This window comes from Tyto alba, unplaced genomic scaffold (genome assembly GCF_018691265.1).
Source record: "Tyto alba isolate M040663 unplaced genomic scaffold, T.alba_DEE_v4.0 Super-Scaffold_27, whole genome shotgun sequence".
NCBI lineage: Eukaryota > Metazoa > Chordata > Aves > Strigiformes > Tytonidae > Tyto > Tyto alba.
Window position 1 is genome coordinate 33,893,175 of NW_024881301.1, and position 16,891 is coordinate 33,910,065.

The following is a 16,891-nucleotide window of genomic DNA, read 5'->3' on the forward strand; positions in this document are numbered from 1 at the left end:
AGTGCAGCTCATGCACGTTTTCTCTGATGGATATGAACCATGAAGTGCGTAATCCCCGGGTACTCCCTTTGACCTGGTGCTCTCCTTCTTTTTTGCTTGCTGGATCCACAGAGTTACACACCAATCACATTGGTTACATTCCAGCATTCTCCCTATACCTTTGTCAGATGATTATTTCCTTCCTTTCTCTTCCCTTCACTTTACCAATACTTGTAATTTGATTGTAGTTTGCACTGTATTTGGGGCAGGTACTTTTTTTAAACCACGCTCTCCTTCCTCCACCTCCCTCCCTGCACACACACACCATCTGCCATTCCTGGGTGTATTTGGTTTCATGAAAACGTCAACTTTCTTTTTAAGCAGACGGGCCTCTCTGATTCAGGTGGATACTGCTCTGAATTAAATGCCAGGGAGGGAAAGCGTGCTGTGCAGCCATGGGGATGTGGCAGCGTCCTGCCATGTGGCAATACATGCCACACCAACCAATGCTACCGAAGTGGACACTTTGCAAAGCCTTCATGTCTCCTGTTGGTAGCTCCCTGTTTCCCTGGTCCTAGTGGTGACAGAGGAAAAGCTCAGAAAGTTCAAACCATTCATAGTTGTCATGATCTAAATTGTCAGCTAAATGCTTGGATTTTGGCTGTCTTTGAGGCCTTTCACCTCTAAAGTGCTTGGTTGTTCTGCATGTCGCCCTGAGAAAGTCTGCCTGCATGCGTGAAATAAAGGGCTTGTTTTATATTAAAATGCAAATTCATCAGTGGTCATCATGGCATACACTTCACACTAAATGAACAGTGTAGCATGTTACTATTTTTAGCTGTAGTTAGAACTTCTTAACAGGGATCTACTCCTATCAGACTATTAATGGGTGTTCCTAAATTGAATGACGAGTCCTTTGGAAGAGAATGAAGCAAGATCTGAGAGGAAATACAGATGGGCAGATGAGACAGGCATGTTTTCTTAAAATACAAAGACCTCCCAAGTTCCCTCTGAATGTGTCACTGGGTCAGATAGCCCACAGCCTCACTAAATACAGCTGCTCTTGTGTTCTTACTTTCTTAACAGATGTTGTATAGTAATTGTATTTCTGCTCCTTCTTCCTTACAGGTACATTTAAGCACAGCTTCAGCACTCTTTTACCAAAACTGAGGACCATTGTTGACAATAGCACTGTGCGGCTGCCGTGGTGTGCCGTCATAATTTAACTTTCTAAATAACCAAGTTTTGTACATTTAATTGAATAATCTTTTCCCTAGTTGCCTAAGGTAAATATGTTGTATCTCTGACACAAAAGGGCAATAAATACAGGGCCAGAAAATCGTTTGGTACTCCACATCACCTGCATTAAACATACAGTCTTAAATTAGTCTCTAGGCAGCCTCCCTAGGTGGTGGAAGGATAGCTGTTCTAAAGGACAATTTATCCCACATTAAAATTGTTCTCTCTAAGTCAGGTGAGTCAAGTTGCCCTTTCCATCCAGAAGTGAGCAAGTCCGAGTGAGTGGTTTTGACTGATGGTTTAATCCATAGATGGCTAAAGTAAGACAGAATGGATCTGCTTATGGAAAGGAGTGAAATTCATAAGAGTATGCAATTGAATCCTTGAACACCTCTTTCTGGGCAAATGTTGACCCTTGATAGTGACTGGGGAACTGTTTTGCCAATCGACGGGGTTAACACAAAGGACACAGACACCAAGCTAAAGAAATGGGCTTATTTTACTTTAGTTTAAAGCAGCAGAAAGAATAAGCAAGGTAACGCACCTCGTCATTACTGCATAAAGCTAGCTATAGTGATTAAGAAAGATCCATCACCAGTTGCCCTCCTACTTTACCATCCCCCCGCCCGTGCACCAGCTGGGGAGCCCCGTCCCAGCGAAGGGTCGCAGAGCCTTTCCCGGCAGCTGGGAAGTCCCACGCAGGGCGTCTGCTCGTAGGGGAGGTCTGCGTCTGTGCTGAGAGGGGCCTGGCTTTTGTACAGTTTAACTAACAAGTCTAAACAAAACGCACGGGAGATAGCTGGTAGATTGATATGCCTCAGTCAGGCATGTCCGGATCTGGCCAGGATCCGGGCACGTCTGAGGAGTTTCTGTTTTTCTTTACATTTGGGATTTATAGTTACTTCCTATTGTTTACTTATAGTTCCCAGGGATTGTTCCCAGGGTTGCAGCATTTTCATGCTGGTAAGATGCTGGTTGCTTCATTCTGATGATAAGATGCTGATTGCTGGTCGGGGAATTCACTCAGAAGTCAACCTTGGTTTGAGGCCTATTGTTTGGGCCTTTTCTGTTTCAGGAACCAGTAAAAAAAGGAAAGTCCCACTGGCATCACTTCAGCATGGAAACAGAACCTCCTCCTCCTCCACTGCTGGGCGCAGGGGTGCATGGCAGTGGTCGGAGCTGTGGGCAGCAAGCAGCTCACCCAAGGTGAGGAAGAGCTGAGTGCCAGTGTTGAAATGCAGATGAGCAGGGAAGCGTGAGAGAGGCTTTCCACCCCTCGCAGGCCGCAGCCAAATGTCTTTCCCCTCCCCTAGGCTGCCCTGTCAAACTTACTGTTGCCTTTTTCCTCTGTACCCCACACACTATGATTTTTGTACACAGAAAAATGACCATTGCCTAAACTTCCTTGTGTTTTTCACTGGGCTTGCCTGCTCTAACCAAAATGAGCACCATGAGCAGGGGGAGATGCTAATTTTCCATGGAAACGAGTGGAAAATGAAGTTGGGTTCAAAATAATCTCTCCACATACACTTGCAGCATCTTAGTGCCTGTTGTGTTTGTTTTAGAGATCGGAAACCAGGCACAGCATGCTCAAATGACATGCTTGGTGTCATGCAGTATTAATAGCAGGAAGCTGAGGACTTGAATCTATGCCTGTTGTCTTAGTCACAGCTTCTTAGTAATTTTGTGGGTTTTGTTTGAATTTTTTAAACATTAGTGGTTTTTTTCTTTGCAGTATTGCTTCAGCCTATGTTGTGGTTTTTCATGTGAATGATATGCACACATCCATGAATAATAAAATTACTCATCGTTTCATAAGTAACTAGATCAGGTATTGAAACAGGGGGATGGAATAGGATTTAGGGAAATCAGGAATTTATCAGTTGCTGTTTTTTATCATGAAGCAGAAAACGAAGTTTTTTCAACGATGTCATCCTTTCTGGACTGGAAAATATTTCTTTGAGTGTACGCAAACTGGATGTGTTTGCCCATAAAGGCAAAATCTCCATGCATAAATCCCTCACATGGCCAAAGAGTACTTTGCTAATACGGAGTACGTGTGCTAGCTGGGCAGGTTCCTTCCACGCCAGCGCTGCTGTGTTGGTGTCAAAAGGTTCGTACTCATGTTCAGGCAGCGAAAAAGTCATCCCTCTTAACTCATATGCTGTGTTGGAAAATGCACCTACCCCGTGCAGGCCGGGCCTTAGCTTTATACAGAGACTGCATTTTGGAGCAGCTTTCCCCAGATGCTGCGCTCTGGTGCTGCAGCTGCTTTCTAAGTGGTTTCAGCTTCAACTAATGATAGTCGTGAAAGCAAGAGGTAGTTCTTCCTACAAACTGATGTTGAACACTAAATTGGTCCTGAGTAGTTATTTATATAACAGGGTTTTTTTCATATGGCATGCTTTAACAAAGCACAGAACAATGATACAGAGGAAAAGCAGATAGTGTTTCATTTATGTTGTACCTTTGTCACTACTTTGGAGGATAAAAGCAGTGGTGCTGTATGTCCAACACTGCAAACAACTTTCACAGCTTGTTAAATGCTGAAAAGAAGCTTGAGAGTTTAATCATTTACAAAAGCTGTTGGGTTTATAGCAGATAAAATATTTCCTGCTACAGAACACATTGAAAATGCTCATTTTCATAATATGATAATTCAGAACCAATAAGTTGCAGCTCCATCTTTTGATGTTATTACAGTGATGCTGAACTTTCACTGCTAACACAAACCTTTGTCACTAACTCAACTCCAGGGCACTGTCCTTGGTTTTTGCGTGATGGCATTGCCTTTCCACTCATAGATATAAGGTCTGTGTGTGCACGATAACCAGTGGAGGAAGTTGCAGGCTTTAACCAATCTTTTGGGTTTGTTTGTTTGTTTGTTTTTTTTTTTTCACAAAAAGGGAAATGAATACCAATTAAATATATAAAAGCTTAATTTCAGTTGTGCAGATTACTTAAGTGCAAAGACAAAGTGAGTTGTAATTAGGCACTTGAAAATAAGCACAATGTTTATGCCAGGGCCATTAACTCAGAGGTACTAGGTAACAGTTGCAGTGATTGGAGAAGAAAAATCCATGATTATGTGCACTGAGAAGTCTCAACTGACCAGATTCTGAAGTGGCATTTGCTTTTATTCGTATTGGTAATAATCATCTGCTAAAAATGACTTGTTTTCATTTTGTGTGTGGTCAAAACTCATTACACTGTAGCTTTTTGACACTACTGCTGACTTTTCTTAGAGCTGGAGAATCTGGAAGATTCTCTGTGTTTGAGCTGCTTCCCTCTGATTTAGGTTGTTCAGATTGTGGAAAACATAGGCATGATTCGTGCCAAAATAAAATACGGTGTGATAAATGTAATTATTGTACCCTGTGTGGGTCTGAAATGATGTGTGATCACTATAACCTGTATAATAATTGTGATGAATGTTGGAATCAAATCGAGAATATGCAAGAATAAAATATAGATGAGTGTGCTTCTTGCTCGGAACAATGTAACCACTTCTTAGAAACTCCGCCTTGAGCTGATGCAACCTCTGCTGAGAACAGCCCGCTGAAAGACAAAATCCCGCCACTTCCAAAAGATCCAATAGTACAACAGCGCGCCAAGAGGCAGAGACCTCCAGACTTTCAAAGGACCCAACAAGGGACGGACATGTACCCCAGCAACTCGAATGATCCAACGGAGGAAGAGCAGGACGACTGTCTGGTAAATGGGGATTGGTCAAGACGCAGGTACAGGAGTATAAAAGGCACTGCTGTTAGAACTCGGGGTGCGTGTGGCAGAGCTGAGACTCCCCACGCGCCCAGCGCTGCTTTGCTTATTGCTTCTCACCCTAAGTTGATTGAACCCAAATAAAATTGTATGCTTGTTATGAGATTGGACTTCAGTCAATTATAACAAGATGTTTGATAGAGTTGGTGCAGGATGAGTGTTCAGGCAACTGTTTCTCCTCCAATTACACTGATTTCGTTATTTTCTTGCTCACTTAAGACTGATTATTTTATCTCCTGCCATTATCACAGAACAGCTTTTTCTCTGACTGAATCTTGTTATTGATCCAACTTGAAAGAATAATTTTGATAGTCTATGTATTTTGTATAATCTTTCTTTGACTGAAGTTAGGAATGTTAATCCATGTGTCATTTCAAGATTGCATTGAAAGTGTTTCTCTCCACCTATATCCTTATCCCTATGTAACCTTAATGATGTGTAGCTACTACACTGCAGCAACTCTCTCTCCTACTTTTCCAGTTGACTAATAGCCCCGTGCCCCAAACTGCGGATGTCCCCAGGTGCCAGGGAGGTCAGCAAAAGTGGCCGGGCACACAGCATGCCATAGGAAATGTTTCACAGCTCAGAGGGAGAAACCGTTCTGGGAGCAAGTCAGGACACTTTGTTTCCTATGAATTCATATTTTTAGGCAAAGCTTCTGTATCCATTATTGTCAGCTTTTTCTTCTACCTGACTCCCTGTTAGTGTAAAATTTGTACAAACTTTAGCATCATTTGAGTCTCAACTTCTCTTTCAGTCTGGTTGGAATCAGATGACAGATTTTAAGATAAGCAGGTAGGAAATGCCAGGGCATGCACCATACGCCATGATCACACAAGCTTTGCTTCCAAACTGAGCTAAAAATGACTGCTGAAGGATAATGAGACATAATTACAAATCTGAGTGAGAGCTGTCTGCACTGTTTCACTATGAAGGTGGTTACTGCTAATGCACGACTATTTGTCTATAATGTGGATACTATTAACAGGAAACTTCCTGTAGCAAACTACAGCTAAACTATGCATTCACTGAGAATTCCGATGAGTGTGTTTTTCGATTGTTCAATATAATCTACCATCAAGGTAATTTGGCTTTTTTTCTGCAAGTCATTGTCGTGGTTTGGGCCTGGTTGGCAGCCAACCACAACGCAACAGCTCTCTCTCCCTTCTCCTCCAGCAATGGGAAGGGGCAGAGAGCCAGGCTTGGGGTTCGAGATAGGACTGGGATGGGGGAAAATTCCCCTTTATGATCACGAGCAAAAGGCAGACTCGTTAGGAGAGGAAAAAAAGAACAGACATTTATTACAGACACTAACAACACATAACAGAGTAGGATAGTAGAAGCATTGCCACATCTTGAGAACACCTTCCCCCCACCCCTCCCTTCTCCCCGGGCTCAGCTCTGCTCCCAATATCTCTACGTCCTCCCCCAGTGGCTCAGGGGCAGGGAATGGGGGGTGCAGGCAGGGATGCCACTTCAGTGAGGGGAGTGTCCGAAACTTGTTCCTCCTGCTCCATCGTGGTCCCCCCTCTCACAGGAGACAGTCCTCCACAAACTTTCTCCAACATGAGCTCCTCCCATGGGCCGCAGCGTTCCCCACACTGCTCCATCATGGGTCACTAACTACCTCCGACTGGATTCCCTCCCACGGCTGCAGCCCTTCCCGAGCTGCTCCAGTGTGGGACTCCCCCGCATGCTGCAATCCTCCCAGCACTGAATTACAGCAGCGGGGCTGCCTTTTCCCATGAGACCCCGGCCTTCTTCGGGCACAGCACCTTGATTATACCAAGCAGAAGCCACAGGCCATAAATCAGTGTCTGCTCCACCGTAGATCTCCATGGGTGGCGGGGGGGGCCACCCTGCCGTCTCACCACAGGATACAGGGGGGTCTCTGCTCCGGCACACCTCCCCCCTCCTTTCTTCCTCCGTTCCTCCACTGACCTTGGTGTTCATGCAGCTGCAGCAACTCCTCCTCACAAGTCTGACTGCCCGTCACCACATTCCTTCTTAAATACGTTATCGCAGAGGCGCAGCTGATGGGCTCAATTTCCCAAACAGAAGTGGAGCTGACGTGGAGCTGGGGAGCTTCAAGAAGCTTCTCACAGGGGGCTGCCCCGATAGCCCCCTCCCCTGCCACCAAAAAACTCCACCACTCATTCAACCCAGGACAGTCATTAGCATAATAAATTGCTTAATATGCATCTTTTATTGTGAACTAATTCATCCTTTGAGGGGAAAAAAAAGGCAATCACTAGTGTGAAATCCTAATTTAAAATATGCTTGGGAGCATATTTGGCAAGATAATGCTGATGAAAGTGAGAATTTGAAATCCAGCTAAACCAAAAATCATTTGCTTAGCTGTAGCATTTACAATAAATAAGCATATTCCTTATAAACTGCCTTGTTACATTGTTCAAGTAATGAACAGATTCATTTTTCAGGTTCAATATCATGACCTCGTGGCACTTGTTGAACTGTTTTTCTCATACGTCTTTGTCTTGTCCGTCTGCATAAATCTGATCTTAAACGAGAGGAGCAGTGAGGCTGTGACTTTGCATACGGCCTCTGTTCTGCTGGGCAGTTCCGTCATCTTTATCAAATATACTCATACCAATTAAAAGTAAGCAACAGCGGTAAGACTGAACCAATATTTGATCACCCCTACAATTGGCAGTGCATTACTGTAACTAATAAGAAGCCTTTCCTCCTCTGTTAATCATACCTTCCGCCTTCAAAAGCTCAGCTGAGCAGCACTATCTAATGGAATACGTAATAACTCAATCACAGGGAGAGAGCTATCTCCTCAGCTGCTCTGCAGCATCTGTCACTACGTTTGTTTGATATTTGAAAATGTAAGAATACATTATAAGTGGTTGAGATATCTCATGAAAGAAATCATCATGTACAAAGCTGTTAGAGCTTGTAAATAGAAGTTTCTTCTAAAGTGATCCCTGTCCTGCATTCCCTACCGAAGAGGGAATTAACATGTGTGGAAAGGCTATTTTAGCTCTTCAATTGAATGCTTCTTCCTGGGGGATTGTTCGTAATTCCGCACCCAAAGACACTCTCTTCTAGAAGAGGACAAAAAATATTTCGATGCACCAGAGAAAACTGTTCTTCATCCATTCTTATTTTTAAAAAAATTCTGCACAAAATCTTGCTTTTTACTTAACTCTTCAGCAGTAATTTCTGTCACATAATAACCATCTCATTACCCCATCACATACCTAAAAAGCCCATGAAACTCCAGTGCTTCAAGTTCCAGTTCATGCCACCTTTTCAAGTATAAAAAGGTGTGTGCTTCCTGATGTGTCTGCTTTTGAAAATATATCAAAACACAGGTCATATGCCCAGGACAATTAGCAGTTTCTCATCCTGCCAGGCCTAATACTGTATAAAGAAACACTACGCACACTGCAGACTGCACCAGGTACTTTTAACGCTATTCACATTCCTCTCCAGATGTCTGGGCGCTATGAAATAATAAACCTTTTATTTCTTTTGTCTTCCAAGAGGAAGAAAAGTCCTCTTTATTAATAGCTTTCTTTTAAACAAAAAGTTCTTTAAAAATGTTACCTGCATAGATAACAATCTCTCATTTGAAATACAAAAAAAAAAAAAAAAAAAGGCTACTTTTCCTTCTAATACTCCCTTCCAAATTCCCCCCAAAAGCAGCAGAAAGGGTTTCAATAAAAATATTACCTTTCCACTGGTATATCAATCCGCCTATCTCTGCTTCCTTTCACTGGGAACACAAAAACACTAATCAGAGCCAGAATAAGCGTTTTTAGGCCCACAGCGAAAACTTCTCACAGAAAGCACCTACATGGACGATCGTCGCTGTGCAGCACTGTTTCCTCCAAACTACCATGCTGCACATGGCAATCCCTGTCTAGCTGCTTCCTTTCACTGGGAACACACAAATCTTCAGCAGAGCCAGAATAGCACTTTTAGGCCCACAGCAAAAACTTCTCACCGAAAGAATGGAATGCTGGATAGACGATGGTGAAATGGGCAGATGACTGCTTTCGCAGAGTGATGGAGAGATGACTGGGTGGAGGGTGCAGGAATGAATGGTCCAGAAATGTGGAAAGAGGGATGATTGAGGTGGATGGATGGATGGATGGATGGATGGATGGATGATGGATGGATGGATGGATGGATGGATGGATGGATGGATGGATGGATGGATGGATGGACGATGGATGGATGGATGGAGGACAGACAGACACATGAATGACTAGAGAATTTGGTGGAGGGATGAATGGGTTGATAAATACATGGATGACTGGACAGAATGTTGTGCTGGGATCTGGCCTTTAATGGTTGTTGCTGGCTGAATGCGTTGCCTCAGGGTGGAAGATTGTTCATGCAAAATGTATGGTGAAGGATGTTGGCCTGCGTGGATGAGTGGAGAAAGAGCCGGAGAGATGGATGTGTGATTTGATGGTTGGTTTGGATTGGTTGAAAGCTGGGTGACTTGGTGACTGGCTGGATTGATGGATGGTTGGGCAGATGGACGGATGGATGGTTGGACAGATGGATGGGTGGATGGACGGAGGGATGGATGGATGGATGTTTATCTCCTGCTTTGTCAGCTCTCTATTACAGCTCCAGCCGAGCCAGAGGAACACCATTGCAGCCAACCCTGGGTGAGCTCAAGGCCTCCCACGTCCCCCCTGAGTCCGTGGAGCTGGAGTGGAGCATCCCCAAGGGCACCTTTGACTCCTTCACGGTGCAGTACCGGATGCCCAGGCCAGCCGCAGGTGCTGCCCTGGATGGGGGTTCCCGCACGGTGACCGTGCCGGGGCTGCCCCGTCGCGCCGCTACAAGTTCAACCTGTACGGGGCGGGGGTCGGAAACGTCTGGGCCCGTCTCCACCGACGCCGTCACAGGTGAGGGGGCACCTGCAGGTCCCATCCCATCCCCGTCCCCTTTGGCTCTGGGTTTGGGTCACGGCAGGAGCTGGGACCGGGCCTGTGCTGGTGCTTGGGACGGTTTGTGAAATGGGTTCCTCTTGTGTGCTGAGTGGGGGCTGGCCAGATGTTTGCGGGAGCGTTTGGAGGAGAAGGACAGATTGGTGGCAGGAGGGTTTGATCAAGGACTCTTTGGTTGAACGAATGGAGCTGCGGATGGATGGGCAGAGGTTTGACTGGTTGGCTGGCTCAGTGGGTGGATGGATGGAGGGAAGCGGATGGATGGAGTGTTTCTTGAAGGGTCTGGGGGCGGATTTTGGGGTCTCCCAACGGGAGGTTTTGGGGGTTCGGGGAGGTGTCAGGGTCTGGCAGGGGGGTGGGGGGCGGTTTTGGGGTGCCCCCCCCCCCCCCCCAAACTCACCGCGCCCCCCATGCGCATGCGCAGGACGGGCCCGCGCTGGAGCGCGAGGTGCAGCAGCCCCATGCGCCGGCCCTGCCCCTCGGCCCCGCCTCCCGCGCCTCCCCCGCCCCAGCCCCGCCAGCACCAGCGCGGCCGCCATCGCTGGGAGGGGGGGTGGGTGTGTGCACCCCGGAGGAGCCCCTATATTGGGGGGCACCCCAAGCCCCGCCCCAATGAAGCCACGTCCCCCCCATAGGCGGCAGCTGGGGTGCTGGGAACACACGTTTATTGGGGGGCTGCAGTGGCTGGGGGGGTCCCCAATAAATGGGGGGACCTTGGGGGGCCCCTCATTGGGGGGAGGGGGAAATCACCATGGCTGGGGGTAATTGGGGGGCAGGACCTTGCAGGGGTCCCCATTAAGGTGGGGGGTCCACAAAAGAAGGGACCTAATAAGGTCCTCAACATTTGGGGGGGTCCCCATTATGCTGGGGGTCCTCAAGGCTGGGGGAGTCCCTAAAAGGGTGGGGACCCGTGGGGTCTCTGGGGTCGATATTGGGGTGCAGGGTCCCCATCATAGGTGGTTTTGGGGTGGGACCCTGAGAGCGATATTGGGGTGCAGGTCCCCATGGCTGGGGGTTTTGGGGTGGGATCCCGGGGGGGGATCCCCAATAGGGTCCTCAAGGGTTAGGAGGGGGTTCCCATTAAGGTGGGGGATCCCAAGAGTTGGAGGGGGGTGTGTGTCCCTAAAAGGGTGGGGACCCGTGAGGGTCTCTGGGGGTGATATTGGGGTGCAGGGTCCCCATGGCTGGGGGTTTTGGTGGAATCCCGGGGGGGGGGGGTCCCCCAATGTTTGGGGTGGGGGAATCCCTAATAAAGAGGGACACACACACACACACACACACACACACTCTGCAGGGTGTTTCTGTAGCGGGCATGTGCCCCAGGGGAAGGGATTGGGGGGGGGGGTGTGTTCAAGGGGGGTTTCGGTGACTGGGTGGGGGAGGTGACCCCCCCAAGAGGTTATCTTTTTTTTTGGGGGGCGCCCCTCAGGCCAGGCCCCCCTCGAAGCGCGCAGGCGCCGGGCCAGCTGCAGGTCCTTGGGGTAGAGGGTGACGCGCCGGGCATGCAGTGAGCAGAGCGAGGCGTCCTCCAGCAGCCGCACCATGAACGCCTCTGCTGCCTGCGCCCACCCCCCCCAAAAAACAACAAACAACTCAGGTCCCCCCCCCCCCCCAAAATCCAACACCCCCCCCTCCCTTTGGGGAACCCCTGGGGGGCAGGGATACCTCCCTCCAAAGCCAGACCCCTCTCACCACCCACGGAACCCCCCTCAGCACCCAGAGGAACCCCCTCTAATACCCACCCCCCCCAGCACCCATAGAACCCCCCCCCAAACCATCCCAGCACCCATGCCCCCCCAGCACCTGGAGACACACAGATGTTCCTCCCAGCTCCCATAAGGGATCCCCCCCCACCAGACACCCCCCCAAACACCCATAGGACACCCTCAAACCCATCTGAGCACCTATGGGACCCCCCCCCAGCACCCATAGGACCCCTCATCACCCATAGGATGCCCCTCCCAGCACCCATAAGCCCCCCAGATGAACCCACAGATGCACCTCCCTCGGCACCCATAGAACCTCCCCAATCTCCTCCTATCACCCACAGAACCCCCTCAAACCCATCCCAGCACCCATGGGCCCCCCAGCACCCTGCAGACACCCCCACACCCCCTCAAATGATCCCTCCAGCACCCATATGGGACGCCCCCACCAGACCCCCCCCAAGCACCCATAGGACCCCCCAGGCCCCCTCCAGCACCCATAGGACCCCCCTGCACACATAGGACCCCCCCAAATGAACCCCAGCACCATGGGCCCCCCAGCACCCATAAGCACCCCCAGATGTTCCCCCCCAGCACCCACAGAATTCCCCCACACCTTCCTATCTCCCATAGAACCCCCAGACCCGCCCCCCCAGCACCCATGGGCCCCCCCAGCACCCATAGGACCCTCCCAGCACCCATAAGCCCCCTCAGATCAACCCCCAGCATCCGAGGCCTCCCCTCCCTCAGCACCCATAGAACCCTCCCAGACCCCTCCCAGCACCAATACCTCCCCCAGCACCATAGGACCCTCCCAGATCCCTCCCAGCACCCATAGGACCCCCCCCAAATGAACCCCCAGCACCCATGAGCCTCCCCAGCACCCACAGGACCCCCCCCCAGCACCCACGGGCCCCCCAGCACCCACCTCCTGCAGGGCCACCAGCGCCATCCGCTGCCACCGATAATCCACCCCCCGGGTAAACATGAGGCAGATCCCCGCACCTAGGGACACGGGGACACCCCAAGTGACACCGTGGGGATACCCCAGGTGGGGGGACAACCCCATGGTGGGGGGAGGGGGGGAGGGAGGGAGTACCCTGGGGACAGCCCGAGCATGGGGACACCCGGGTGTCACCTTAGGACACCTGGGGACACCCCACCCCAGGGCGAGGGACAGCAGGGATGTGGGGGACACCTTAGGGACATTTTGGGGACCCCCCCACGCCAGGGCAAGGGACACCAGAGATGTGGGGGGCACCTTGGGGACATTTTGGGGACACGCTGGGGACATGTTGGGGCCCCCCACCCAGGGCGAGGGACAGCAGGGATGTGGGGGGCACCTTGGGGACATTTTGGGGACCCCCCCACGCCAGGGCAAGGGACACCAGAGATGTGGGGGGCACCTTGGGGACATTTTGGGGACACGTTGGGGACATGTTGGGGCCCCCCACCCCAGGGCGAGGGACAGCAGGGATGTGGGGGGCACCTTGGGGACATTTTGGGGACCCCCCCACGCCAGGGCAAGGGACACCAGAGATGTGGGGGGCACCTTGGGGACATTTTGGGGACACGTTGGGGACATGTTGGGGCCCCCCACCCCAGGGCGAGGGACAGCAGGGATGTGGGGGGCACCTTGGGACATTTTGCGGACCCCCTGGGCATGGGGACAGTGCCCCTCTGGGGGGAGGGGCACAGGGGACAGCCCGTACCCCCCAGGGACTGTGGTGGTGGGGGGACGGGGACACCCCAAGGACATTGGGAGGCGGACAAGGCCACTGCGTCACCGGGGAGAGGGGGAGGGGACAAGGCCAGAGGAGGGGACCCACGTCATCGCAGGGGACAAGGACATTGGGGGGCTGGGGGAGGTGGGGGACCCGGGGGGTGTTTGGGGGTGCCTGGGGGATTCCGGGGGGGGTTTTGGGAGGTTTGGGGGTGCTGGGGGGGGGTTGGGGGTCCTGGAGGGGATCTGGGGGGGGTTTAGGGGTGCCAAGGGGGTGTGGGGGGTTGGTTTGGGTGTCCCCCACGGGGGTTTGGGGGTGTCTCCGCAGGGATGGTTTTGGGGTGCCCAGGGAAGTGGGTGCGGGTTGGGTGTCGCCTGAGGGGGAGCGGGTTTGGGGTGCCCCCAGGGTGGGTTTTAGGGTTCCCCAGGGTGGTTTTGGGGTGCCCAGGCAGGTGGGTGGGTTTTGGGGGTCCCTAGTGGTGCTTTTGGGGTGCCCCCGGGGTTGTTTTGGGGCACCAGGAAGGTGGTTGGTTTTGGGGTCCCCCTGGGGTGGGTTTTGGGTTCCGCTGGGAATTGATTTTGGGGTTCCCCCAGGGTGGTTCTGGGGTGCTCAGGCGGGCAGATGAGTTTTGGGGACCCCCAGGGAGGTTTTGCTGTCCCCCCGGGGTGGGTGTTGGGGCTCACCAGGCGGGCGAAGGGCCCGGGGCGCAGGAGCAGGTGGGTGCTGCTCTGGTACCTGCGGATCTCCTGCAGCGCCCGCTGGCCGGGGCGAAGCCCTTGGGACATGGGGGACAGGGACAGGGTCAGGGGGGATGGGGAGGGGAAATGGGGGACAGGGACAGCGTCGGGGGGGATGGGGAGGGGAAATGGGGGGACATGGGTGGACAGGGACAGTGTCGGGGGGGAGGGGGGAGGACATGGGGGACAGGGACAGCTTCGGGGGGGGCGGGGGGAAATGGAGGGGGGACGGGGGGGACAGGGGGAGACAGGGACAGCGTCGGGGGGGACAGGGGGGACACAGGGGAACAGGGACAGCATTGGGGGGTGACAGGGCGGGTGGGACGGGGGGGACAGGGACAGTGTTGGGGGGGGTCACAACAGTGGGACATGGAGGGGGACAGGTGTGACAGGGACAGTGTTGGGGGGGACACCAATGGGGTATGGGGGGGGACAGGGACAGCGTCAGTGGGGCTGGCACCGGGGGAGGGCTATGACAGGGGGTGACACCAAGGGGACACGGAGGGGGGGGGCAGGGGGGACTCAGGGCACAGGGCCGGGGGATCTCTAGGTCTCAGCGTGAGGGGACACGGCTGGGAGGGATCTATAGGGGCTGCATGGGGGATACAGAGGGATCTGTAGGGCTGGGGGGGGGGAGGACGGGGGAACCTATAGGGTCTGGGAGGGATCCATAGGGCCAGGGAGGATGACAGGGGGAACTATAGGATCCAAAGAGATCTATATGGCCCAGGGCAGGGAATAACAGAGGGATCCATCCAGTCCAGGGTTGGGGGAGGCAGGGATCCATAGGGTCCCTCTCCCCGGGAGTTCTATAGGGGCTGGGAGAGATCTATAGGGTCTGGAGGGGGTGGTGGGATCAACGGGGCCCGGGGGAATCTATAGGGGCTGGGTTTGGGGAAAGAGAGAGAACTATAAGGTCTGGGGGGGAACCTACAGGGTCCAGGGTGGAAAGGGAGGGACCTATAGGGTCTGGGAGGGACCTATAGGGTTTGGGGGAGTCTATAGGATGCAGGGTGGTAGGGAGGGACCCATAGGGTGTAGGAGGGATCTATAGGGCTGGGGATCGGGGAATTTATAGGGTTGGGGGGATCTATAGGGGAGGGATCTATAGGGTGTGTGGAGATCTATAGGGTCTGGTGGTAGGGAGTGATCCATTGGGTCCAAGAGGGGTCTATAAGGCCGTGGAGGGGGGTCAGGGAAGGGTCTGTAGTGTCCAGGGGGGATTTAGAGAGGGATGTATAAGGTCCAGGGGGGGTCTATAGGGCCCGGAGGGTGGGGGGGGTTAGGGAAGGATCTATAGGGTCCAGAGGGAGTCTATAGGGCGGGGGGGTGTGATCAGGGAAGGTTCTATAGGGCTGGGTGGGTGGGCGGTCAGGGAAGGGTTTATTGGCCGGGTGGGGGGGCGGTTCTATAGGGCCGGGGGGGGTGGTCAGGAAAGGGTCTATAGGGTCGGGGGGGCTCTATAGGTCTGGGGGGGATGTCAGGGAAGGGTCTATAGGGTCAGGGGGGTTCTATAGGGGTTGGGGGGGTTCTATAGGGCCGGGGAGGGGGTCAGGGAAGGATCAGGGCGATCTACAGGGGGGTTCCATAGGGGGGGTCCCAACACCTCCCCTTCCACTCACGACGGGGCCGGCGGGCCGGGGGCGGGGCCGGAGGCGGGGCCGGGGCGGGGCCGGAGGCGGGGTCTCGGGGACGCGGCGGCGCCGGGGCGCGGCGGGCTTGGAGCGGGGCATGGCGAGGCTCCACCCACCTTGGGGGGAGGGGTGGGGAGAATGAGGGGTCCGGCCCGCGGTGCCCCCCTCCCAACCGCCCCTAAGCCCCCCCCCCCAGCCTACGTCACTCCCACCGCTCCCCTTCCTGCCCCCTCTATGACATCCCCGCGCCGTGACGTCACGGCCGAGCCCCCCCCCGAGCCCCCCTAAACCTGTCGCTGCCGCTCGGATGGATTCAAACTTCCCGGCCCCTGACGCACTTCCGCCCGCCGCTCCCACGGCCCGACCAATAGGCGGCCGCTCGGCCGTTCTGCGCTGTCGGAGGCCGCGTCTCGATGGTGACTCGGCGGCCGCGGAGCGAGAAGAGACAGAGGGGACCATTAGCATAAATTTGCATATCCGCGCCCCCACCACGGTGAGCGCTGGCTCAGCGTTTCCCGGGGGAAGGGGGGAGGCACTTGTTCCCAGTATGACCCCAGTTACACCCAACATGCTCCTAATCACTCCCAGTTGCTCCCAGTCACCCCAGTGTGACCCCAGTCACCCCCCACTCTGGTCCCAGTATGATCCCAGTTCCTCCCAACATGCTCCCAGTCATTACCAGTGTGATTCCCCAGCCGCATCTGTTTGCCCCCGCTGTGGTCCCACTTGCTCCCAGTACGATCCCAGTCACCTCCTGAATGGACTCACTCTTCCCCAGTCACTCCCAGTTGCTCCCAGCATGGTCCCGCTCACTCCCAGTTGCTCCCAGCATGGTCCCGCTCACTCCCAGTTGCTCCCGGTGTGACCCCAGTTGCTCTCAGTCACCCCTAGCGTGCTTCCAGTCACTCCTACTTGCCCCCAGTGTGACCCCAGTTGCTCCCAGTCACTCCCAGTACGATCCTGGCAGCCAGCAGTGTGCTCCCAGCTCCTCCCACTGTATCCCAGTTGCCCCCAGTGTGCTCCTAGTCGCTCCCAGTTCCCTCAGTGTGATCCCAGTTCCCCCCAGTCTGGTTCCATGTAATTCCAGTTGCTCCCAGCATGAGCCCAGCTGCTCCCAGTGTGACCACAGTTGCCCCCAGCATAGTCCCAGTTGCT

At 53.2% G+C, this 16,891-nt stretch overlaps 2 protein-coding genes across 2 annotated transcripts in view; one reads left to right on the forward strand and one right to left on the reverse strand.

The window, feature by feature from the left end:
• The window catches only part of LOC122153928 (tenascin-X-like), a 153,533-nt gene extending 143,736 nt beyond the window's left edge, over positions 1-9,797 (forward strand). The window contains exon 2 of the mRNA XM_042797876.1: positions 9,610-9,797. Coding sequence (XP_042653810.1) covers positions 9,610-9,797 — 188 coding nt within the window. The remainder of the gene's footprint in view (positions 1-9,609) is intronic.
• Positions 9,798-11,015: 1,218 nt separating this feature from the next.
• On the reverse strand, positions 11,016-15,755 carry LOC116960681 (histone H3-like centromeric protein A; the record flags this gene model as incomplete). The annotated part of the gene is made up of 5 exons (XM_042797877.1): positions 11,016-11,057; positions 11,372-11,494; positions 12,570-12,642; positions 14,044-14,140; positions 15,725-15,755. Coding segments are annotated over 5 exons (366 nt in total), but the record flags the coding sequence as incomplete, so codon positions are not given.
• Positions 15,756-16,891: the final 1,136 nt, after the last annotated feature.